Raw genomic sequence first — 27,034 nt, 5'->3', positions numbered from 1 at the left:
AGTTACTGTTATTTGAGTAATATTACGTAAAGTCTCAAATGTGTAAATTTTTTGTAAAAATGTGAACCCCATCAAGAAAAGGTGAGTTTTTTTTTATAATGAGTTTCACTTTTTTATAAAGAACTTGCAAGAAATTTGTGCATTTGAAACTTGTATATATCATTTCTCTGCGTTATATATTCCATCATAGTGGACATCCTAGCGTTATTCAGTCCTTTAACCGAACAAACCCAAGGACACTCTTTTTGGACTCTTAATAAAAAATAATGTATCAGAATTGTTAGATTTCATTTCCATTTAATGCATTGCAATATTTGTATATTGGCATTTGTATACGATTTCACTTCAAACTTCTTTTTCTGTTTTATGCATTGTAACATCTGTGTTTGGTTCTCCACCCTTTCCTGCGGTATTTTAGTTTTAGTTAATTTCATTTCCCCATTAAAAACAACTTTATACTAAATGAAAGAGTTGAGGGTCAGTGTTACGTAATGAGTCAATTTAGATGCTTTCCAAAAGAAGCGAAAGCTAGGAAGGAGAGAATAAAAGCAAGGTTGTCATGGAAAAGTAGCTGGTGTTTTTAGTCTTGAATCCCTTAAGCAACCTTGGGGGTTGGGTTCGAACAAGCACCCAAAATAGTAGATACAACACGGCAATGAAGCAGAGCCGTATGATGATTTGTTACATGGTTTCTTGGCCATAAGACCAAGAACAAGGCCACCATGTAGGTTAGTTGCTGGAACAGTCCACTGGTGGGATTGCTTTGGATTCAGGGCAACCCAATTAGGGCTGTACGAATTCAGAGAATTTCTAATGCCAATTGCTGTCTCCCTATGAATTCAAAGCACTCCATTTTCAGTAACAGTTCCTTAAATTATCATATCGATACAACATCTACTTCAAATGTTAGCCACAAAATCAAACTGGGGAGAAGGCGGCTGTCTCAAGAAAATTTGTTAAAAGAGTATCTTAAATGCCTCAACCAACGAGCAAGCACGAGTCTTCAATATTTCCCGCTTGATTCGGTATATAGTTCCTTCTAATTTCTATCAAGAAAATTCTTCCAAAACCACTACCATGCATTTTTACACGACCTCGGGGACCAATATTCGCCTTCAAGCCTGGCTCGTCAACACTCTGGCCTATTAAGTGGAAGGCAGCAACATTCAATTATGACAACAGGGAAATGCATAAATAGGCAATAACTCGCAGAGGTTTGCCACATCTGGATGGGCTTCCTGTAAAGCTCCTGAGATAATCAGTAGCCACATTTTTAAGCAAATACATTGCAATCAATTTGTTCGATGTTTGGGAAGATCTGCCTCAGAGTAGCCGAATAATTTGGAGACTTTGCCTGAATTAAAGCAGCAACAGGATCAGATATAGAAGTCTTTGAAGTAATATCAAATACACTAACCCAAAGTTGAAATGAAAATAAGCTTAAATGCTTTCAAACTATGGAAATACATATATCTATATATCACATGCAAAAGGCGGAAAAGCAGAACCAAGAATCTGCTCCACAGTATAATAAAACAAGATTTTTTGCACATGTCAAACAAGGATCATTAGTCTGTATCAGTTAACTAGAAATATGAGAGAACGTGATCACCTTGTGTGCATGCTTTAAGCGTATTTCCTTGAAATTAGTCTCATATATGCAATGAAAGCAGACAAGTGGTAACAACTAAATTTAGAGTTGCTTAGTTCAGTTCTTTCCCCTTAATACTTACTCGCACTACTATCGACAGACAAATAGAGGCAGTAAGATCCTTTGCCTTTCAGATTGCATGTCTGAGACTAAAAGCAAGCATGCACCTCTTAAATGGGAATATCAGCAAAAGGAAAGATTGACCATCAATTTTTTTTTTTTTTTTTTTTGATAAGTAAGAAAAAAAGATCAACCATCAAATATCTTTAATCTTTGGAAATGAAGTGAAGAATTCCCTTATAACTCAAGAAAATTGTGGACAAGGCATGATCAGAACATCTCACAACCTTCTAAAAACCTCGCAACATGCACGAGCGAAAAACGAAACACAAAGTTGACAATAGATTGTAATTGAACTAGCAGCACAAATAACATTGCAATTACTAAGATACATTCATATGCGTTCCTAGTCATAGTTTTGACATTCCATGATTTTTTTAAGGAAAGAAAAGGGCCAGTACGGTGCTTTCTAAAGAATAATATATGGAAAAAGGAATTCTCATTTGTTTGTTATTTTTTTTTTTTTTTTGCCCTTTTGCTTCTCCAGGCATCACCATTGCACTCTAAAGGGAGCTTTAAGTTCAAACATGTAATCATTCGTGAGATGGTTGATTTTCAGCCAATCAAGGACCAGGAGAAGGTCAGCAGAACCAGAAAAAAAATAATATGAGAGTCAACATATATCACCAGTCAGACTTAAAAAAAAAAAATTAAAAAACATATATCACCACTCAGAAAAGAAGACTAAGCAAACAGGCAGAATGCAATAGTGAAGCTTTTAAAAAATTGGGATCTCCAAGATGTTAATGGCCATACACAAGGATTGTTTTCTAAGTAGATAGTGGTGAGCTTCTCTCTTGAACCAGAAACAGCCTCAGCGAGGTCTTCAAGTGAATCTATTTGGTTGTCATTAAGCCATAGATCTTCTAACCTGTAAAGTTTAAACAGATCCATTCAAGGGGTAAAATCAACAACCAAAGACAAGACAGTATCACCAAAGGACCAGGTAGGAAATAAAATACATACTGCTTCAGGTTTTGAATGTCATTCACTGACGTTAGCTTATTTGATGATACATCCAAAACTCGGAGATTTACTAAAGCTGACAGGCCTTCCATTTTAGCAATACCATTATGGCTCAAGTAGAGTTCTTCTAGACCGATGCAGTCCTTACAGAAACAATCAAAGAAACAACACACTCAGTGTACTCTTTTATGCAATTCAATGCCTTCAGAATCACCAATATGGACTGTCTCACAATAGCCAAAATGACTTACCTCGAATCCTTTCATAGAAGTTAAACGATTGCTTTGCAAGCTAATTTTCTTGATGAATTTCAGCCCACATAGGTTTACTGCTTTGATACGATTTCGCCCCAGCCACAACTCCTGTAAATTTGTTAAGTTCTGCAAATTCTCCATTACCTGAAGTAGCAAGTCATTAATTAAGGATTGATCTAATAACCCAGTAAAGAAAACTATAAAACTTCTTGTTCCATCCAAGTAAGTACCTCTCATTGTCGCATAGACCCACTCTTAAGGGTGCGCAATTGAAAAAAGATAACCAATTATGTATGGTATACACTTATAAATTTTTAAATTATCAAAATAAACTCTTATTAGTTTTGCATCAGAAAATTTTACAAAAGTAGAGAGCTAACCCGCAATCTGTTGGATCCAAGTTCAAGAATTTGCAGATCATAGAATTGGTCAATCTCCTCTATTTTAGTAACCTCGTTTTTGGACACATAGAGTTCCTTGAGCGTGTTGGACACCTTGGAAAGTCCATGTAACGACGTAATTTCATTGAAAGAAACATCAAAAACAAAAAGCTTCGTGAATATGCTGGCATCAGGAATTTTCATCAGCTTATTATCCCTGAGCACCAACTCCTGCATATTAATAAATAAGTAAATAACTGGCCTGTCATTCTAGAAACAAACTAGACCTTACATGAATGAGATAAAGGAAGTAGAAAAAGTATAACTAATATCAGCCTGATAACAAAAATGAACCATCTGAGCCGTTCATCATACACCGCATATACGCCTTTTAAATTTTACTTTAAGGAATTTTGGGTTTCAATGCTTTCAACTTATTCTTATATATGTAAACATCTTCTAAGAATCCAAACAGAGCACCAAGAAAATCACACAAATGGCCTAACCCCAACAACTCAATGAAGTCTCAAAACCGGAAATAGAAGTAAAAACCGTATTTATTTTCCGAAATTTTACGGAAACCAAAAAGACTGCCAAAGAAATAACAGAAACACGACCAAGCGCCCAATTAAAGCATTAAAAAGAAAACAGCAGCGAGGAAAGAGATTGAATACCTCGAGACCCGACAAGGCGTCCCAGCGAGAGATCGGCTCGACGGCGTTGTCATCAATGAGATTTTGACGGAGAGAAAGCTTTTTGAGGTTGGAGAGCTGGCCAATTCGAGGGTCCAAGGTCGACAATCGATTCGACGTCAGGTCCAATTCGGTTAGAGTAGGGGGCAACTCAAACGAATCGAGATCGTGGAGCTGGAAGCTGGTGAGGTCGAGGACGGTGGAGGAGGGATCTTCCTGGATCGTCGTATCATCCGCCTCGGGATCCGGAGGCGTAGGCGGTCGGGTCTCGTCGTCCATTAGAGAGTAGAGTTGAGTTCGAAGCGACCAGAAAATTCCTAGAGGTTGCGTTGTTTAATCGTTTGCGATTACAATAGGTTTTTGGGTTAGAGCTCCGGCTCGATGGTTTTGATGCTTCCGGTTCGGTTCGCTAGCAACAGTGGTAATGAAACCCTTCATAACCCATTGCTGCCCATTTATTATTCAAGTTTTGCTACATATAAATAAAGTCGCGCACTAATCTACATATTAATATTGATTTTTTTATATTTAAATTTTAAATTAGCACTATTTTTAATAAAATTTATTTTTTGACTAATCACAATAGATTGGTGCATATATTAGTACAAAATTATACTTGTAACTAGATTTTTTTCTTATTATTTATTATTCAAATCTACGTGGCTTTATTTTTTTCCCTTCAGGTCTGACTTCTACCCTTCTGTGATAGAGAGGAGGCTCCATCTGGTTCACAATGGAGTGGAAAGGCAAGAAAATGCTAGGGTTTGAGATTGTAGTTATGAATTTTAAAAGGAAAATGAAACTGACAAAGAGTTTTGAGTCTCAAAGGAGGTGGAGTGTTAGCTACCGAAAGGCAGAGTAGCTTGGAGTAGTATATGGGTATTTGAGATTCGGGAATGGATGTAAATGAAAGGAACATGGAAGGAAGGAAAAAACACTGTCATACGTTTATTAAAATAGCAAGGGTTCTTCGAGGGACCCAACCTCCAGATAATTCCAAACATAAGATGATAAAGCTTGCCTCTTCTGCTCCACCCCCTCTCTATTTATCCCACTACCTCTGACAGTAGAGTAACGACCTTCACAGGAGCAAGGACTGAAATAAAATGGCAGACAACCAACGCAGCGTTTCATTCCCATGAAACGCAGCGTTTTACATTCAAAGGACTCAACAATATTTAAATTAAACTACAAGGACAGAACAGTAAATTAACAAGAAATAAAAAAGAGAGAGCTGCCACGCAGCCTCCAGAACTTCTCCCATGCGCACCGTTTTGAGTTTTTAGCACCTGGTCAGTTCACTTCATGCTCTTCTGTATCCCCCCATTGCTTCCCTTCTCTTAGGTTTCCAGTGATCTTATTGGGAACCCTAACAAACTCCCCCCGTTAAACCACCTTGTCCACAAGGTGGGGGTATAGTTCCTAGAGGCGCCATAAAAGTTCCCAGCTATTGTCTTCCTCGGCGGCTCCAGTCCACTTCACGAGCACTTCCGCAACAGCCTGATCGCCTTGGCGTTTCATCCTCCTGTCAACGATGGCCTCCGGTTCAGGTAAGATTTCCCCATGCACATCTACTGGTGGTAGTGTTGCTAATGGCTGAACTTGGGTGCCGATTTTCTTTTTCAGTGTAGATACATGAAAAGTGGGGTGGAGTCTTGCAGAAATGGGTAGATCTAGGCGGTAAGCCACGAATCCCACTCTTTGCAACACTTTGAATGGCTCGAAATAACGAGGAGAGAGCTTGAGATTTTTGCGAGGGGCCAATGATTTCTGTCGGTATGGTTGCAGTCGGAGGTAAACAAAATCCCTAACCTGGAATTCCCTTTCGGTCCTTCTTTTGTCTGCATACATTTTCATGCGGTGCTGTGCTGAGTTTAAGTTTTCCTTTAGTAGCTCTATGATCTGTTGTCTGTCTTTCAATACAATATCAACTGCATGATTAGCTGAGGTCCCCGGGATATAAGATATCAGTGTGGGTGGGGGGTAGCCATATAGTGCTTGGAAGTATTGTACCAGTACTCAGCCAGTGTTAACTACTGTGTCCATCGCTGGGGTTTATTGCTAGTATAACACCTGAGATATGACTCGAGGCATCAGTTGATTGCTTCTGTTTGGCCATCACTTTGAGGGTGATAGGTTGAACTGAACTGTAAGGTCGACCCCATTAATGTGAACAAGGTTTTCCAGAATGAGCTTACAAAAATTGGGTCTCTGTCAGACACAATGGATTTTGGCAATCCATGAAGTTTAAAGATGTTGTCCATGAAAAGTCCAGCTACTGTGCTAGCCGTGTAGGGATGGGCTAGGGGAATGAAGTGAGTAAATTTCGTGAACCTGTCCACTACCACCATTACCACGTCAGAACCTTTAGACTTAGGTAAACCCTCTATGAAGTCCATAGAAAGGTCAGCCCAAGCCTGTTGGGAAATGGGAAGAGGCTGTAACAAGCCTGCTGGCAGTGAGGTCTCGTATTTGACCTGCTGACAAATGGAGCATTCTCTAACCATTCTTTTGATATCAGCCTTCATGCCTTTCCAAATGAAATCCTTCTTTGCCCTTTGATAAGTTTTTAAGTACCTCGCATGGCCCCCTACTGGATCATCATGGATATAGTGGAGTCCTTTTGATTTGAAAGCTGATCCCAGAATTATGAACATTCTACCCTTTTTCAGAATTAATCCCTGCTGCAAGCTGTACCCCTTTAAAGGTTCTGTATTGTCATTTAGACTTGAAAGTATTTGTTGAGCTTCAGTTGAATCTTGGTAGCTGCCCTTTAATTCTTCCACCCACTCTGGAGTTGGGAATGAGATCATAGCCAAGGCAGCCTCCATATTGCCTTCACTTTCCATTTGTCTCGATAAGGCATCGGCAACCTTGTTTTCCTTCCCTTTTTTATAAGCGATCACGAAATCATAACCAAGTAGTTTGGTCAGCCATTTTTGTTGTGCTGTTGTGCCCACCTTTTGCTCTAATAGAAACTTTAGAGCTTGCTGGTCTGTTTTTACTGTAAAAAACCTCCCCAACAAGTAAGGCCTCCACTTTTGCACCGCTATAACTAGTGCAAACAATTCCTTTTCATAGGTGGAAGGAGAAAGTGCTCTCCCTTTTAATGCCTTACTCATGAATGCAATGGGCTACTGTCCCTGCATCAATACTGCCCCTACTCCTCTTCCACTAGCATCGCACTCCACAATAAAAGGCTGGGAGAAATCTGGTAGTCTAAGAATTGGTGGTTGAGTAACAGCCTTCTTGAGTTCCTTGAAAGCCTCCTCTGCTTCCTGGTTCCAAGCAAAGGAATTTTTTCCCAACAGCTTGGTAAGAGGTGTTGCCATGGTTCCATAGTGCCTAATGAACTTACGGTACTAGCCCGTTAGGCCCAGAAACCCTCTTAGAGACTTGACAATTTTCGGTTGTGGCCAATCCAGCATCGCTTGTATTTTTGAGGAATCAGCTCTTACTCCTTCAGCTGTGATAATATGCCCCAAGTAATCCACTTCTGGAACTCCAAATTACACTTTGAGAACTTAGCAAACAAGTGGTGTACCTACAAAGTCTCCAGTACCTTTCGAATGTGCAACAAATAAGTTGACCAACAACCACTATAGATTAGTATATCATAAAAAAAAAAAACCAATACAAATTTCCTTAGAAATGGTCGGAAGATTTCATTCATGAGGCCTTGGAAAGTTGATGGGGCATTTGTTAAGCCGAAAGGCATTACAAGGAATTCATAATGCCCTTCATGGGTTCGGAATGCAGTTTTTGGTATGTCTTCCCCCACCACTCTTATTTGATGATAGCCAGACCTTAAGTCCAGCTTTGAGAAAACCACAGCCCCATTTAATTCATCCAGTAGTTCATCTATCACTGGTATTGGAAATTTATCCTTCACCGTTTCCTTGTTTAAGGATCTGTAATCCACACACAAACGCCAGCCTCCATCTGCCTTTCAAACCAGCAATACGGGAGATGAGAAAGGGCTGGAACTAGGTCTAATAACTCCTGTTTGTAGCATTTCTGTCACCAGTTTCTCAATCTCATTTTTTTGGTAATGTGGGTAATGGTAGGGTCGAGTAGAAATAGCCTGGGTTCCTGCTTTAAGGATTATTCTGTGATCCTTGGAACGAGTTGGGGGAAGGTCTTGTGGGGTGTCAAAGATTTTTTTAAACTGAGTTAGGAGGGCTTTTATGTCCAGGTGGGTTCTTTGGAATTCAGAGCTGAGGTTTTTTTCCATGGTTTGGGCTTCCTGCCATTGTAACCAAAATCCTTGGCCACGGTTTATAGAGTGGAGTAGAGACTTGCTACTACCCTCTACAGTTGACTCACCAGGCTTTAATCCTTTTAGGACTTGTTTTCCATCCCTTCCTCCAAACTCCATTGTAAGTTTTGCAAAATCCCACAATATTGGGCCAAGAGTTTGCAACCAAGCTACTCCGAGAACCAGATCACAACCACCCAATTTAAGTAAATAAAAGAAGGTAGTAATGTGTGTACCTTGCAGTTTGAGGGGTACTTCACTGCATTGGCCTTCACCTTGGATAACATCTCCATTTGCAATCTTTATCGAAATGGGTCTTGGGTCTGCCACTAGTAGTTTGGTTTTTCTGGACACCCAGGGGTCCATAAAATTATTTGTACTGCCTGAATCGATCAGAACCACCACTTGTACTCCACACAAATTGCCCAGAAGTCTCATTGTTTGAGCATTAGGGTTCCCACTCATAGCATTCAACGAAATCCCTGATTCAGGTTGCTCCACTAAGGGCTCCATCTCGGGATCATTGTCCTCATTTTCTGCTAGTTCAGTCTGTCCTGCTTCCAATGGTTCTTCAAGGGTCTGCAACAGGTAAGCTTTTGGTGCTTTGCACTGGTGCGTGGGGTTCCACTTCTCCTCACAATGGTAGCATAGTCCCTTGCAGCGCTTCTCATCCATTGAGGTTGAGAACAACTTCCTGTTAGGACTAACATATCTCCCCCCCTTACTACTGCTGCTTCCTTCACTGTACTGCCCAGTGGGGTTAGGATTGGTTCCCCAAGATGACATTGACCTATCCGAATGAGGTCTAGTGAAAGGCTTCTTGGAAGTTAGGAGGTATTCCTCCTGTACTTTTGCTAGTCCGAAAGCCGCTCCCAAGTTAATAGGATTTAACATCTTAACTGGCAAGTGGATTTCATCTTTTAGCCCACTCAGGAAAACACTTAATTTATAAGGAGCTGAAAGACCTCTTAAACGATTGGACAAGGATTCAAACTCAGCTTTATAAGCTGAAACAGTGGTGGTTTGTTTCAGACGCGTAAGACCTTCCATTGGGTCATTGTAAGCCGTTGGCCCAAAACGCAGCAGCAAGGCTCTTACAAATGTGTCCCAGCTAGTAAGCTGTCCGGATTCATAAGCATCTTGGTACCAGACCAAGGCTTCCTCCTCCATATGGTAAGAAGCTATTAATAATCTTTGGGCTGGGTTTGTTTGGTGGATTTCAAAATACTGGTTTGCTTTGAAAATCCATCCAGTTGGGTTATCCCCATTGAAATGAGGGAACTCCAGCCTAACAGTTCTGTTAAAACCCCCCCTATTTGGTTCTCCACCCTCATGTCCTAGTGGTACTTCTCTATTTACTATATTATTGTGATTAGCGATTAATGTTCTCACCATATCAGTAAGTTGGTCTAACCTTTCATTCACTGTTTTGCTGCTTTCTTCCAGGGAGTCGACTTGTCTTTGGAGTGCCTCCCTCGAACGTGTGCCTTCAGCCATCAGGATGGGTGGCTCTTGATACCAAGTGTTAGCTACCGAAAGGCAGAGTAGCTTGGAGTAGTATATGGGTATTTGAGATTCGGGAATGGATGTAAATGAAAGTAACATGGAAGGAAGGAAAAAATACTGTCATACGTTTATTAAAATAGCAAGGGTTCTTCGAGGGACCAACCTCCAGATAATTCCAAACATAAGATGATAAAGCCTGCCTCTTCTGCTCCACCCCCTCTCTATTTATCCCACTACCTCTGACAGTAGAGTAACGACCTTCACAGGAGCAAGGACTGAAATAAAATGGCAGACAACCAACGCAGCGTTTCATTCCCATGAAACGCATCGTTTTACATTCAAAGGACTCAACAGTATTTAAATTAAACTACAAGGACAGAACAGTAAATTAACAAGAAATAAAAACGAGAGAGCTGCCATGCAGCCTCCAGAACTTCTCCCATGCACACCGTTTTGAGTTTTTAGCACCTGGTCAGTTCACTTCGTGCTCCTCCATATCCCCCCATTGCTTCCCTTCTCTTAGGTTTCCAGTGATCTTATTGGGAACCCTAACATGGAGGGACTGACGACGATGTTCCTAAAGCTAAGAGATTTTGAATCTTTGTAGGTTGGACATAAAACTTATGACAAAAGGTAGAGAAGAAAGGCAAAAGACAAAACGGAAGGAAAAAAAATAAAGCAACATAAGCTTAGGTAGTAAGCAAATAGTAGTGGGGTAATAAAGTTACTATCAAAAAGTAGTAGGGTAATAAAGTTATCGTTACCCGAGAATCAATAATCAGCCAAGAAAAAATTGGTTTGAAAGGGTTTAGCGTGTGCAAATTGTGCAATATCTTTTGAGAAAAATGTGACTCATATAAAAACTTGTTAAGTGTTGTGACATTTTAGATAATAAAAAGATTGCAATATAAACCTAACTTTTTAGGAGTTCAATATCATTCACTTCTAATTTTTTATGATATACAAATGATCATCAAGATACCCTTTTATAGATATAGGGATAAGAGATATTAAATAATGATACATGAATAAATAAGATATGTTGATGAATTTAGGAATTATGTGTTAATACATGAATGACCTAAAATTCTAAGAGAGGGAACCTAATGGTTATCCACTAAGTTCATGTATGTATTTATAACACTTCTATTGGATGACCATATACAAAAAATATGCCTCATTGAAACATTGCCAAGCAAAAATTTGATGGGGAAAAAAAAACAATAGTAAAAGAAAAAATAGTACAATGTTCTTGTATGCTTTGGAATTCTGTAGAATTTCCTCGTTAAAACATTGTAAAGAAAAACCTAATGAAAAAAACTTTAACAAAGGAAAAATATTTCAATCCGTATGATTATTTTCTTCCCCTCAAAGTATGTAGAACTTCAATCTTATACGAATAAATATCTTTGAGTTGACACATTTCAATGTTGTGTACTAAGTTCTTAAATGTTGCAGTTCATAATGCTTAAGTGAATGAATCTGCCAAATTATCACATGTTCGTATTTGCTTGACATCAATATCACTGCTTTTTTGGAGCTCATGTGTATAAAAGAATTTTGCTCAAATATGCTTGATTCTATCACTTTTGATATAAGGTTTATTGACTTGTGTGATACAAGCAGCATTATTTTCATATAAAGTTGTTGGACTATCTTTGATTGTGGATAAACTACACTCTTTTTCAAATGTAATGAATTATTGATCTTAACCAAATACATTCTCAGTTTGTTTCATGAATTAAAATAATCTTTGAGTAGTTGGAAGAATTAGCAATTAATGTTTACTTGACAGATTTTCATGAAATAGCAATACATCTACAAGTGAATATGCATCTTGTTTGTGATTTTCTTTTATTTGAATCGAAAAGATAACTCAAGTCTACATAACCAATTAATTGAGGATTCGATTCTTTTGAATAGAATAATTTCATATCAACTATTCCATGAAGGTAGCGTAAAATATGTTTGACTCCATCCCAATGCCTTTGAGTTGTTGCAAAACTGTATCTTGCTTGTAAGGTGACTAAAAATGCAATATCTGGTTATGTGCAATTTGCAAGATACATTAATGCATCAATTATACTTAGGTTTCGTTTAGTTACACAGTTTAGATGAGATGAAATGAGATATTTTGTTGAAAATTAAATAAAATATTATTATAATATAATTTTTTAATATTAAATTTGTGTTGAAATTTGAAATTTTTGAATTGTTTATTATATTTTCTATGGAAATGTGAGAAAATTATAATGATGAGATGAGATGAAATAGTTTGACATTTGGTATCTAAACTAGGCCTTAGATACAATACTTTAGGATCAAGACTAACTTACATCGTCTTTTTTCATATCAAGTGACTGGACAACTATTGAAGTACTTAAATGATAAATTTTATCTATGTAAAAGTATGTCAGGACTTTTTCTGTATATGTTGATTGATGGACCAAAATTTCATTTGGAAAGTTTTCAACTTGCAGACTATGCAATTTTTTTTTCCAAAGTCTTTCATTTCAAACTCTTTTTTTTTTAATAAGTTACGGTTTCCATGAGCTCTTTTAGAGTCACAACAATATTTAAATCATCTACATATACTACAACAATACCAAATCCAGAATCTAACTTTTTAATGGAAACATACGAACAAATTTGATTATTTTCATATCATTTTTTTATTAAATATTTACTAAGGCAATTGTATCATATGCGTCCAGATTGTTTTAACCCATATAAAAATTTTTGTAACTTGATATAATAAACACTTTAGAATTTTGAACTACATATTTAAGGCATTTTATATCCTTCAAGAATTTTCATATATATATATATACACATCATTATTCAGTAATTCATATAAATATGTTGTAACAACATCCATTAAACATATATCCAATTTTTTTATGATTACCAAGCTCATAAAAAATTTAAATGTAATTGCATCTACTATAAAAGAATGTGTTTTTTCGTAATCAATACTAGGTTTCTGCCAGAAAACTTATACAATAAGTCGTGCTTTGTATCTCATAGTCTCATTTTTCTCGTTACTTTTACATACAAATACATACTTATGTCCAACATGTATCATATCTTTAGGTGTTTGGACTATAAATCTAAATACTTTACGCTCTAATAGTGACACCAATTTTGCATGAATTACTTATTTTTATTTTGGCTAATCATTTCTATGTTAACATTTTTTGGCTATTTTTTGTTCATTTTCATCATCATTTCTGGTGATATCTAGAGCAATTTAAAATGAAAATATGTTATGAACGACAATTTAATTTCCATCGAATAATCTTCTTGTGCTTACATAATATGTCAATATCTCGTTATTTTTATAAACATTTTCCTCTTCAGGAGATTCTATTTTTGGAGATTCCATTCTAGAAGAATTTTGTATAGAAAGTTTTAATGGATCAATAGTTCTTGTTGCCTATTTTGTGGGTATGACCTTTTCAGGAATATTAATTTATTTTATTTGCATTCTCTCTTTTGATGAGATCTATCCTTTGTACCAATAGATTTTTCACACTTCACAAGTGTCTTAAACTCATTAGCTGTTGTATTGTTCAATTGTCCTACACGGACATCGATCTTTACTAGACTATTAGCAATCGAAATGAGACTTACTATTTTCTTATTGTTAGTAAAGGCATCTGGTAATTGATTTGCAATAGCTTGAAATGATTAATTCTCTAAACTTTTAGTTTACAATGATTTGTATGAGAATCAAGTGTTCTATGTTCTTTGTTTTTGTGCTGCTGAAGACTTTTCTCTCATAATAGTAGAAAGATTGTTTCATCAAAATGACAATCTCCAAAACACCTTAAAACTATTTCTACTTAAAGACTCGAGGAATCTAATGATAAAGGGAGAATCAAAATAAGATAAATTTCAAGTCTACATTAAGAACCTATCTTAATGCGTTGAGGAGGTGTAATCGGAACATACACAATACAATCAAAAGTATAAAGAAGAAAAAACTTAGTGGTTGGCCAAGTGCAAGTTGCAATGAGGAATATAAATTATAGACAGTTGGTCTTATTCAAACAAATGATGTAACACGCAAAATTGCATGTTCCCAAGCAGAGATGTGTGGTTTTGTTTTCAAAAGTAATAGTCAAGAAATTAATTTCGGACATATAATAAATGACTCAGCTAAACCATTCTGATCTGCATGGACAACAAGATGTTCAACATTGATCACAATTGACATATAATAATCATCAAAAGTTTTAGATGTAAGTTCTTTTGCATTATCCAATCGAATAGACTGGAATGGATAATAAAGAAATTGAGCCCATAATCTAGTAACTTGTGCAATGAGTCTAGCAAATAAAACATTTCAAGTATAGAGTAAACAAACATGTGACCATCTAGTTTATGCATACATGAAAACCATAAAAATATTTAAATGGCTCACATGGTAGATGTTCATGTCCATAGATATATATCTATATATCTATATCTGCGTGAATTCTTTGTAAAAAAGATGGAGATTCAATAATTATCTTGGAAGGGGATGACTTGATAATTGGCTTTCCTTTAGAACATACTACACATTGATAATCACTTGGTAAAAGAATCTATTATTTTTTAAGGGATATCCATATGAATTTTCAATTATTCTTCACAATATGATTGATCTCAAATAACCTAGATGATCATGCCAAAGCATAAAGATAATGGGATTAGAGACCTTCTGGTGCACTATAGCATGTGATTTGTTGTTTTCATTGTTGTATAATATAACTCAGAAGCAAAAGGTGGCAATTTTTTCTAATATGAGTTTTTAGCCCAAATTTATTGTTATAATGTAAATATATTCATTACAGCATTCATTTGTGGTTTCAAAATGATAACCATTATGATGAATGACATTAAAACTAAGAAAATTTGTTTTAGATTCCAAAGAATACAAAGGATCATCAATACAAAATGTTCTTCCTTTTTAGTAACATGATATTGGCTCTTCTAGAGTCCTCAATCAGATTCGATGAATTGGATATTGTATTGATGTTGACACTATTTAATATTGAAAATATTTGCTATCCTTAGTAATTGTGTGTCTTCGCCAATCATTTTAAAACTAGTCAATGCATCAATAGAACTCATATATCTTTATACACAAAAATATGTATAAAATTTTATTAATTTAAAAGAAAGTTTAATAATATGTATTAAAAGATAATAATTCAAACATAATATGATTATATGATAAAAAAAGAAATTAGAAATATTGAAATGAGTTAGATCCATCTTATTTGGATAATCAAAATAAGTTAGATGATGATCTTTTGAATCCTTGTGATCAGCAAAATTTATTTCGATCTTCTTTTATTTTTTTTCATAGATGCTTGATATAGGTCCACCAAATTTTTAAACGTACGACATGTACGTGACCAATGCCATTTCATACCACACCTATGGCATTTATTTTCATATTTCGTTAAAGGTTTACTCTACAAAACTTTGCTTTCATCTTGCGTTATCACAATGTGGTTCTACTTATGATGGAATGTAGTATTTCTTTTTGAAAAAATTTAAGTATGCTCCCCTTAATTTCAATAGTTTTTTCTACCACATCTACATCCACAACCACTTTTCTTTATTAAGATAAAAATGAGATTCCATTAGGTTTAAGGAATGGAGTAGAATCAATTAGACGAGATTGGTGATTTTTCATTAACAGTTTATTGTTTTATTCATCCACTTGTAAATAAGATATTTGTTCAGAATACCTAGTAAACTTTCACTCTTAATATTGCTATTGTAGAGAACATTTGAGACATGATTATATGTTTCATTTCAAACATATTCTCATTAGTATCTTTTTCTCTACACAATTTCAATTATGAACTTATTTTTCATAAGTGTAGAGTTGTATTCACTAATAACCACAATCTTCTCGTATATGTATCTCTACTTTTAACTATTCCATAGAATCAATCGATTTTTTATTGTAAAATACTCAATTTTCATTTATTCATGTAAATGATGATGAAAAAATTATTGTTTTAGATTGATCATTAAGGGATGCTTTATTTCCTACCTCAATAGTATTTCCAAGATTATTTGTATCAAGATAAATCTCAGAATTAATGATCCATGATAAGTAATTGTTGTAAAAAAACAAATCCATCAAGGATCCATGATGAATCTCAGCATCAAGGGCAACAAATTTGAGTTTTGTAAGATTTGACATGATCTATAACAAATATAAGAAGTATTGAATGAGAAAGACGTATTTAAAATCAAACTAACATATAGAAGATAAGAATATTTGTTGCATTAAATATGATAACATTCTACTCTATATAATAGACATAAATTAAATTAAGATTTTACAAAATGATTTATACCACAATAAGAAATATCAATATTTATAGAAGAGAAACTTATAGTGGTTGAGAAATGTTACGCAAGTGTGTTTCTAAAGATTAAAAGAACACAATGGTTGGCTAGATTTTCGTGTTAATAACGTGTTGTGAAATTAAAACAAATAACAAGAAATAGAAAGATTGGAATTTAAACTTAGCTCTTTAGGAGCTTAGTATCACTAACGTCTAATTTTTGTTGTTGTACAAACGATCCTCAATACATCTTTTATTGTCATAGTAGGATAAGAGATAGGAAATGATAATACATTAATTAATGATATACATTGATAAATTTAGAAATTCCAAGAGTTAATATATGAATGGGCCGGCTAGAATTCTAAGAGATGGAAACTAAATGATCATCAACCAAGTTCATGTAAGCATTTATAACATTAGGACATTTTGTTCATTTAAAATAAAAATATACTCTTAGGACAATTTGAATGTCAATTTCCACCTCCAAATGTCCCATTAAAACTTGCAAAAAGACTCACTTAAGTTCTTGTTTGAATATGAGGCCTCTAGTGTAACAATCCGGCCCAATATCTCTAAGATAGGGATATTAATAATCTTATTAGGCCTCAATCAGGTTTAATGGGACATTTTAAATAAGCTGATGGCTTATTATTTATTTAGATTTGTGTTATGTGGAACCTAAATTAGAAAATATAATAAGTTCTATTTATTCAATTATATTATAAAATATTATCAAAAATATTTTATTGTTCATATATTATTATTATTATTATTAATTTTATCACAATTTATTAATATGTGTAAACTTAACTCAAGTTATCATTATTGTTATCATAATTATTAATTTTAATTATTAATAAGATAAATTTATTTTTTTGTATTTTAAGTTTCATAATTACTCTTTGACCTTAGTGATCCTTTATCACATCATGTTGTAACTGATCCACGTTTGATTCACATTAAGACATCGAAATCTCTCTTTATATCTTGGTTGCAGATCCTCTCTCAGTAACTCTCTTCCCTTTTTAGCCATCGACACACATAGCTCTCTCTCAATCTCTTCTTTCCCTCTCTTACTCTCATTCACAGAGGCAACCCCTCAGGCCACCGTGGATAGCAGCTAGTCGTACACACACGAAATATCTCTCTCTCTTCCCTTATGTTGCATAGCTCCACCTAAAGCATGCGGCCGCCCAACATCGGTAAGCCATCTCAATGATAGCAAAGTGTTGTCACACGTCCACCCTTTATGCACGTTTGTAGCATACAAGCAGCTCCCTCCAATGCTAGCACCTCCAAAAGCCAACCATTGAGAGCCACATCACCGTAGGACTACCACAAGCCTCTCGCAGGTCCTCTATTTTATGATATCGAAAACAGAGCAACCTTGCACCATGAAACCCAGCCACCATGCTAAGCTGTAGACAAGTCATGATAGCAAGACATCCTCCACAGTTAGACCACCTAGTCGTTGTGCCAAAGGTGTCCAAGCACAGCGGTTCAAGTTGGAAAGCCGTGTGGCCGTAGCTAATTTCACCACCACAAACAGTAAGGCTGGTAGCCTTTCCGTTCTAAACTAGTGCCACTGTATCAAGATAGAAACAACCCTATCGTAAACCACATCTCCTTTTCTCCATGCCACATTAGTCATGGATTGTCACTCGTGATCAGGTCACTGCACCATGCATAAACCAGTGGTAGAAACTAGGGATGAACATAAACCGGCCGAACCAACCGTCGCTGACAGAGATCGGTAGCCGGATTCATGAACCAGCTAAAACCGGTGGAGAACTGGTCTGCTAGAGGTTGAAAATAATGAAAATCAATGTCGGTCGGTTCGGTCCCGGTTTGACCCAGGGCAAAACTGCTGAACCAGCTGACCCCCTATAATTATTATTATTTTTTTTTTAAATATACCTTACACAAAATGGAAACAACATCATTTTGTTTTAATATGTGTAAGAAAAAAAATTACAAGAAATGAAGATGTTTGGTTGAGACCAAACGGTGTCGTTTCTCTTAAGCTCTAGATTAGGGTTACCACACCGTACCCCCCCCCCCCAAAAAACCCCGTTCTTTCCTCTTTGCCGAATCCTCACTCCTCACTTCTCAGTACCTCATCCCCCCCCAACCCCCTTCCGTTCTTCAGGACTTCAAGTCACTCCTCATCGGCAATGCAGTGCCTCTGCCTCACGCTCTCATAGTCACATCACCTCTGGCCCTCCGTGACTTCAATGGTTCAACCCTAGCTACGAAACCCATTCAAACATAGCGAGAAACCCAGTTCAACGGTGCCGTTTGCTGGATTCAACCCCATTCATGCCATCGACGAACCCTCACGCCTTCGTGAGTTGTGATTCCCATTCAGATTTTCGTTTCTCTCTGTGAATCTGTCCCTTCGTGAGCATTTTTATCTCTTTCCCTCTATTTTATGAATTATATATATAATTGTAAAGAGCATCTCATTTAAATTTGAAAATTTATACATATGTAAATTTTAATTTATATATATGTAAATTTGTCAAATTAACCATGCTATTGCAAATTTGTGGATTGTGGATTGTGAATTTGTGAGGTTTGGCCTGTGAGTCCGGACTATTTGGAATCTGGAATCTGGATTGTGAATTATACACATACTTCCACTGCCCGTGAGGTTTCTAGGCTATCAAAAAAAAAACTTATGATATAAAATTAAAAATTGTTTGGTTTGTGCTGTGACAGAACAGTGTGTGTATAAAAAAAAAAAAAAAACTCTGTTACATGTATGTATAAGTTAGATGCTGATATTTTGTTTATATATTATAAATTGTTTGGTGTGCTCTGTGATAGAACAGTGTGTATAAAAAAAACTATGTTACTTGTATGTATAAATTACATGTTGATATTTTGTTTTGAATTTTGTTTATATATTATAAATTGTTTGGTTTGTGCTGTGACAGAACAGTATGTATAAAAAAATTCTGTTACCTATATGTATAAATTAGATGTTGATAATTTATATATTTTGTTTTATAAATTAGATGGATTATTCGTCGTCTCCAATTGATGTTGATTCAAATGAACCTCAACCAACTATTAACTTGGGAGATGATTTGAGGGAGACCCAAACATCAAAACCCTCTAGTGCCCCTACTAGTAGTACTTGTCCATTACCCAAGAAAGGAAAATGCAAGGATGTATTGATTGGTCATTTTATGAAGGAGGAGGGTTGTCCTGTAGGTGATCTGAAAGTTAAATGTAATTATTATGGCAAGATATACGCTTGCCACTCAAAGAGGAACTGAACTTCAAAACCCCAAAATCATTTGCCTTCATGTCCTAAAAATCCTCATAAACGTGGGCCTTTTGATAGGTACCAAAGGCTCACGTTGAGCGAGAGTACTGATACTTGTTTGAGGAGCATGGCCATAAGCATGAGAACAAAATATGATAAGTATTGAGGGTCATTAGGTAGGATGAACTTGTTCAAGTTAATTGCTATTGTGCTATCCATGAAGCAAGTTAGGGGTTCTTACTTTCTACTTGAAGAAAATTCATGATGAGTTTCATGCTGAGGCATTGGTCTCAAGTGTGAAACAAGTATTAAAGGATCTATATGCAGAATATACTTCTAAATATGGTTCCACCACGAGTGCCCAAGTTCCTCAACCCCCTCCAACATCTAAATCCATGATTGATGGTGATGCCAAATGTGAGACCAAATGGTTTCAGGAGTGGTATAAGGCATCTTCCGTAATGGGATCTAGTATTGCCAAAACAGAAGTACATCAATATTTATCGAATGGTTGTGAGGCACTTAGCCCATCGTTTGATTTGTTGACTTGGTGGAAAATTAATGAGCCTAACTATCGTATACTTGTGAAGATTGCACAAGACTTATTGGCAATGCTTGCTTCCATGGTTTTGTCCGAGTCAACATTTAGTACGGGAGGTCGTGTGCTTGATCCTTTTCAGATTTCGTTGGCTTCAAGAACCGTTGAAGCACTTATTTGCACTCAAAATTGGTTAAGGCATCCGTCAATGCCCATTAATATCCTGGAGGCTATGGATAATGTAGAGAGTTTCATAATAGAATCGGATAATGTTTTATTTGTTTTCATTATAATTTAATTGAAACATTTTTCATAATCTGCATTCACTAACATTTGATATTTTATTTTTATTTTTACTTATTATTATAGAATTGGGCGTTCAATCAAACGTCACAACTATTGAAGATTGAAGGTTGAAGGTTAAAGGTTTGAAGCAGCAATGAGCAAACATGAAGATCAATATTTTATTTATATTTGCATTGTTGTTATGTTTAAGTTTTTAAGACAATTTGTTTTCATTGATTTATGTTAATGTTTTACTTGCATTTTGGTATGCTTAAGGCAACTTGGCTTGTTTCGTAATATGTAATACTAAACATCTAGGATTCTAATGAAGTTATTTTTCCTTATTTTTTAATTATGTAGTAGGCAATATAGTTATTAGTTACCAGTTAGTAACTTAGTAGTTACTAGTTGAGAATTGGATGATTAGTTGAGAACAAAAGTTTAAAAAGATCTTAGATGATGAATTGAGAAAAAAAAAAAAGCCCAATAATATTATGACTGGGGTAGAAAGGCCCAAAAAGCTGAAAAATGGCTCCAAAAAATGGCCCAAACTGACCAAACCCACCAACTGACCATGAACTGGCCGACAACCGATCCAGCCAGTTTTCCCCCTTAAACGATCGGTTTCAGCTGGTTTTCAGGGCCAAAATCCAGTTTCGATTTTTCCATAAAACAGAACTGTATAGGTCGATTTTTAGCCCTAGTAGGAACGACAAGAGAATGTTGTCACATGTCCACCCTCTATGCACATTCGTAGCATGCAAACATCTCTCTTCGCTGCTAGCACCTCTAAAAGCCAACTACAAAGAGCTATGTCATTGTAGGATTACTGCAAGCCACTAGGGGTGCTACCAGCACCATACAGTGCGGGGTAGTTCCACTAGGCCCCACATGGTGCGAGGGTGGGGTTTTCCCCTCCACCCCCTGCCCTGCCTCATTTTCACATTAAATATTAACTATATTTCATTTTATTTAAAAATTATTTCTAGATCCAAAAGTGATCAAAAATATATTTTTAGATCCAAATTGTAAATTTAAATTTTATAAATATGACTATAATTTAAAAATTATGTAGTTGTTAAATTTGCTAGTGTATATATTATGTAAGTTGTGGTGTAGTAGTTTTAAACTATATAGTTTTTAAATTTGCTAATGCATACTTTATAAACAAGTCTAACAAATTATAATATATATTTATATCTACACAATTTCTAAAATATAAATATATATTTATATTTATATATATAAACATATATTTATGTTTTAGTATATATAAAAATATTTATGTTTATATATATATATAATATATATAGGGAGGGCGGGGCGGGGGAAATGAAGGGTGGGGTTGGGCCCTCCCAGCCCCCCGCCCCTGCTAGGGGGACTAGATGCATGGCGGGGGGGCCCCGTCCTAGCCCATGCAGGGCGGTGTTTCCCATCCCGCCATGCGGGGGCGGGGCGAATGCAGGTTGGGTGCGGGGCCCCGTTGCCCACTCCTACAAGCCACTATGCAAGCCTCTCCCACGTCCTCTATTTTACAATACCGAAAATAGAGCAACCTTGCACCATGAAGCCCAGCCACCATGTTAAGTTGTAGACAAGTCATGATAGTAGGACATCCTCCACCGTCGAACCACCTAATTGTTGTGCCGAAGGAGTCCAAGCACGACGGTTCACTTTGGAAAGCTGTGTGACCGTAGCTAGTTTCACCACCACATACAACAAGGCCAACATCCTTTCCGTTCTAAACTAGTGCCACTGTATTGGGATAGAAACAACCCTACTGTAAACTACATCTCCTCTCCTCCAAGCCATAGCAATCACAAATAGTCAACCATGATTAGGCCACTGCACCATGTACAAACCAATGGTAGCAAGGCCCCAACATGACCACAGTTGCCGTGAACTAGCCAACCTCCACAAAAACTGCTACCAAACACTTTCTGTCACCCCAGATCTACCACACGTCCTCCTTGTAAGTTCCCTGTCGCAAACTAATAATTAATAAAATAAATACCTATATATGTAAATGAATATAATATATCACCAAGGTGGTAGCTCAGTTGGCACGAGCTTGTGTTCCTTGGCTTCGAGGCTAGAAGTTTAGTCAGGACGTAAGTTGAAACCACTTGTTATAGTAAAACATGGCCTTTGGGCCATATGATGGGTTTTTGACGAGCTAGATACTTTGAGTGTGCTGTGATGATGGGCTTGCCTTGAGGCAATATCTATAACTCAGACCGGACATTCTACAGTGGGAAGGGGCTCCTATGGTCACGCCCAGGGAGGGTTGCTACGTCGGTTGCCCCATCCCCTTTTTCTTGAGAAAAAAAATAATAAATGTATATATGGAAGACTTGAAGATTTATAAAATGAATATATATCAAAAATATTAAGGGCTCATTTGAGAATTGAGATGAGATGAGAAATTTATAAATAATAGTGAGATGCTTTGAGTTAAAATGTTTGAGTTAGATTTGTCAAAGTGTGTGTCCCATTGTAAAATATGTTTGGATGTAGAAGTGAGATGTGATCGTTTTAACTTTTTATGGGGGTTTGAAAGTGTTTTAATGATTGATTAATATTTATGAATATATTTCTATTAAAAATTATTAATTATTAATTGAAAAATCCCCTAACTTATTAAAATGGAAAATTTCCAAGTTTTTTTTTTCCAAACTTATTTAATTCAGAAATTCAAAAAAGTAGTCAATTATCAATATAAAATACATCATTGTAATTATCAATTATAGATTAGAAAATTCACAATTTTATTTTTTTCCAATTTATTTAATTCAAAAATTCAAAATTTTTCCAATTTATTTAATTCAAAATTATTGCAAGACAATACAAAACATACACTATTCTAATTATAAATTATAACTAGAACGGAATGTCTGTGTATTCACCACAGATGAAAGGCAACACTATATAAGATGGAAAATTTTATGGCTAAGCTTTGTAGTGCTGGTCTGAGAGAAGTAAGGGTGTAGTCATTTCAATGAATAGTTTTGAGATAAAGGAGAGTTGGACTGAGCCTTTCACTGTTGGACTGAGATAAGACCATCTCTGAGTAAATATCTTTGGATAGGTGAGTTGCTTTTTGACCATACCAAAAAATTTGAGATGGTTTGTGTTTCATCTTTATACTCAAAAAAACCGTTAAAAAGATAGAGATATTAGTGTCAAAAGATAATATTAAGAAAATCACAAACTTGAGTTGAGAAAAAAAAAAATAAAAAACAAAGAAAAAAAATGTCAAGAAATTATTAAAAATAATGATATTAAAAAAAAAAGAGAGAGAGAGAATGAGGGGACATATTTTAAAATCCATTTTAGATTTTAAAATTACATGAATGCTATATAGATTCAAAATTTACAAAAATGTCATCCAAATTCAAGAAAATTACAAAATTGCCATTAAAACAGTTTGAAGCAGAACGTAATTAGGAATTGGTCAAAACAAATTGAAACATGTTGAAATTCTAAATGAAAAGGAATGAGGATGTATAGTGTACCAGGTACTATACTAGAATGGAAGAGAATTCAAAAATATGTTAGAGACAACAAGAACTTATGAAGCATAGTAAAGTTACCAAGAGTCTGAGCTATAGCTTGATAAGACAATTCAAAGTGAAAAGTTTGTCCTATATGTAGGGTATATGTAGGGGTGAATAGGAACCACTGGAATTAGCCGTAGGATTCTGGAACTAGCCAAAGTTAGTGGAGAATCGGTCGAACTGAGGTTAGTTCAATTTCGATTTGAATTATGTTCAAACTGTTGAACTGACCGATATAATATATAAATATATATATATTCTTATATAGAATGACATCGTTTAATTTAAGTGAGGTAAAAAAACGTCATTTTATAACTTAGTTTTAGGAAAAGAAAATAATAATAATAATAAATGACGTTGTTTGGTTTAATACATAAAACGACGTCTTTTTTGGTTAGGGCTGAACTCTTCATCTCAAGTATACCCTTTCATTTATCTTTTTCTCTTCTTTGTGCTATTTCTCTCTCTCATCTCTTAGACATCTCTCTGCCTAGTTGTCCATTGGTGAGACCCATCTCACTCCGACGTCATCTCTCTGTCTCACGTCCCATCTCTCTATCTCTCTCTCTCTCTCTCTCTCTCTCTCTCTCTCTCTCTCTCTCTCTCTCTCTCGGTATGATTTTGATTTTGATGGGTTTTCTAACTTTGCTTCTAGCCTTCCGCATTTGTTTCATTATAAAATTTTGCAATATGAATCATTGAATATGTAGTATATTTGAAGTTTCCCAATTTGTTGCTTCCATATATGTTTACCGAACTTGTTATTTTTTAACTTTGCCAACTTTATGTCATTTTTTGGGTTTGCTAACTTCACTTCAATATATGTTTGCATGTTTGCCAGAGCGGCCACTTGCAAAAATGATCAAAAAATTGCTGAACAGACTGGAACTGGTCCAATCAGTTTTCTCTCACTTAGTAGGTCAGTTCGTTCAATTTTATACAAACGAAGTCGGTGTAAGGGAACTTAGAACTGTAATATTTTATTTAATACAAAGGTTATAAGCCGACGCAAGATTCCAAAGCTTTATGAAGTTGGACTAAGGAGCATTCAGCATGCCTAATCCCTTTCTCAAGAATAAGTGGAGCCTTCTTCTTTATCCAGAGCAGGCCCCTTCTACACAAAACAACTTCCCCACATTTTCTCAGTGGTTTTACACCACAACAAGGCTAAGTCACATAACTCAGAGACAAAACAAGGTATTTTTTTATCCTCACCAAGGCTTCTTCCCCTAATGATTTCAAACATCTTTTGCTTAATTTTTGTGTAGTTTTATCCATGTCAATCACTGATTTTGAATTTTCTCAATAGTTTTACACCACAACAGGGCTGAGTCAAGCAACTTAGAGATAGAAAAAGGTATTTTTATCCTCATCAAGATTTTAGACATCGTTTGCTTTATTTCTGTGTGGTTTTACTCATATCAAATTTTCTTGAGGCTTATACTAAAACTTTTGTAATTGCTGATCTCTTGTAAACTAATTTGAGATTGTGGCTGGAAGTTTGACACTTGTTTGCCATAGACTTACTCAAGTTTGCATATGAGGATGCCCCAAAAACAGTTGTAAATATTGAACAAACTTGTGGGTGGGGAAGAAATTTGTGGCCTTTTGTTTTTGTTTTTTGTTATTTTTGCTAAGTTTGGTGAACCCAGGGGATAGAAATGTACCCTCTTCAAGGTTTCCTCTCCCATGCAAGGCTTATTTGGTTCACTTTTCTCAAATTTCTCAATGCGTATTTGTGTTTCATTTTAATTATATGGAAATCTGATTTAGTATTTTCGTGAGAGGTCCCATGGTGCAGGTTATCTAGGATCATTTGTTCATCTCTTGTAACCTGAGAAAGTGATGTTTTGTTAAATTTGCATATTTGGTAAAGGAGAAACAATTATGTGTATAGGGAAATGAAATTGTTGATGAGGAATTAGTAGTAGTTAAATTTATAAAAATGAACCCATGTCGCCATATAACAAATTAGCCATTGTTAATGGCTATATTGTGGGTTGCATGTTGAAAAGTAGAATTAATTCCAATAAATACAGGGATGGTGCAATCTACAAAGGGAGGATGGAGGGGACAAGGTGGATGTTCTAGACCAATATCAGCTTTATACATAGAGGCCCAGATGCACTGCCTTAGACAAGAAACCTACGAGACAAGGTGGAGGCCCTTTTAAATGATTCAACTCAAGCAGTATCAGATTTGGGCCTACAAGTGTCCATAAATGTAGAGTATGATAGAGATCAGGAAAATATTATTATGGGTATGGCAATTAATGGCAATTTTGTTCTATGGATAATTTTTTGCCACGAATACTAACATTATGAGTTTACAATATTATTCTTGTTTTTCACCATAACAAGTTTATTAACTTCGATATATAGTCCAACTGATTAAAAAAAAAAAGGTCAAGGGCTTGTGAAGGGTACAACATTTGAACGCCTTTGAAAGTTGTTCAAGATTCCTTTACATGTAAAGGATTAGCATAGAGGTCCATCATGCGAGAATGCCTCCATCTTTACTAGTTGAGTGAGCTAAATAGTTAAAGTACATGTGAAAATTAGGCATGCAAGCAGAACTGTGGTAGCCAAGAAGGAGAAACACAAGTTCATCAATCATGTTAGAGTAGTAGTTTATTATATATATATATATATATGTATTAATGATGCTATTTATGAGTTTTTACGTGGTGTTTTAGAGAAACAAAACATATGTTTCTATAAGGTTTGAATTTCAGGACAAACTATGTGTTGGATTGGGCAAAAGACAACCATCGTGAAATTGTGATAATAACGCTCGCCGATAAGTATAATACATATCACTATCAACTACACAAACTCTACTTAAAATATACATCGCATGAGCAGGCACTATCTGGTGGAACGTTCATGGTGGAGAAACCTTTGGGAGTAGCTATGTGAAAGGTGGGCCAACGACACATTCAAGATACTTGTGAGTTGTGACAATGGTTGGCCACAAATTCTAACACTAGTCATCCTTATTTTTGTTATGTTATAGCAGCCAGTCTTTTTGGTCATTGCTCTCTTTTTAGCATCAAGCAGTAAGTGTAAATAGGGGATTTGATATTTTCTAAAATATTTCAGGAGTAGTCTCGAAGAAACACTACTAATAGGAAAAAATAGAAGGTCAAACATATAGATGAGAAGAAATGCTTTGTTAGCCAATTGGAAGAAAAT

General features: G+C 35.7%; 2 protein-coding genes and 1 long non-coding RNA gene across 3 annotated transcripts; 1 reads left to right on the top strand and 2 right to left on the bottom strand.

The window, feature by feature from the left end:
• Nucleotides 1-852: 852 nt before the first annotated feature.
• Nucleotides 853-4,479, bottom strand: LOC122304734 (protein phosphatase 1 regulatory inhibitor subunit PPP1R7 homolog). The gene is made up of 6 exons (XM_043117005.1): nucleotides 4,046-4,479; nucleotides 3,372-3,602; nucleotides 2,989-3,135; nucleotides 2,738-2,880; nucleotides 2,528-2,642; nucleotides 853-1,354 (listed from the first exon to the last, which is right to left on the bottom strand). Exons 1-6 carry the CDS (start codon nucleotides 4,340-4,342, stop codon nucleotides 1,274-1,276), a joined length of 1,014 nt encoding a protein of 337 aa, XP_042972939.1. The 5' UTR covers nucleotides 4,343-4,479; the 3' UTR covers nucleotides 853-1,273.
• Nucleotides 4,480-8,012: 3,533 nt separating this feature from the next.
• Nucleotides 8,013-9,818, bottom strand: LOC122304883. Its single transcript, XM_043117146.1, has one exon. The coding sequence runs from the start codon at nucleotides 9,816-9,818 to the stop codon at nucleotides 8,013-8,015; it is 1,806 nt and encodes a 601-aa protein (XP_042973080.1).
• Nucleotides 9,819-24,635: 14,817 nt separating this feature from the next.
• LOC122302861 lies at nucleotides 24,636-26,134 on the top strand. Its single transcript, XR_006240538.1, has 3 exons — nucleotides 24,636-25,037; nucleotides 25,150-25,197; nucleotides 25,880-26,134. It is a non-coding gene; the product is annotated as an uncharacterized LOC122302861 (long non-coding RNA).
• Nucleotides 26,135-27,034: the final 900 nt, after the last annotated feature.

This window comes from Carya illinoinensis, chromosome 3 (genome assembly GCF_018687715.1).
Source record: "Carya illinoinensis cultivar Pawnee chromosome 3, C.illinoinensisPawnee_v1, whole genome shotgun sequence".
NCBI classification, from domain to species: Eukaryota; Viridiplantae; Streptophyta; class Magnoliopsida; order Fagales; family Juglandaceae; genus Carya; species Carya illinoinensis.
Note: the sequence above shows the minus strand (reverse complement) of the source record. Positions and strands in the feature narration are given on the sequence as shown.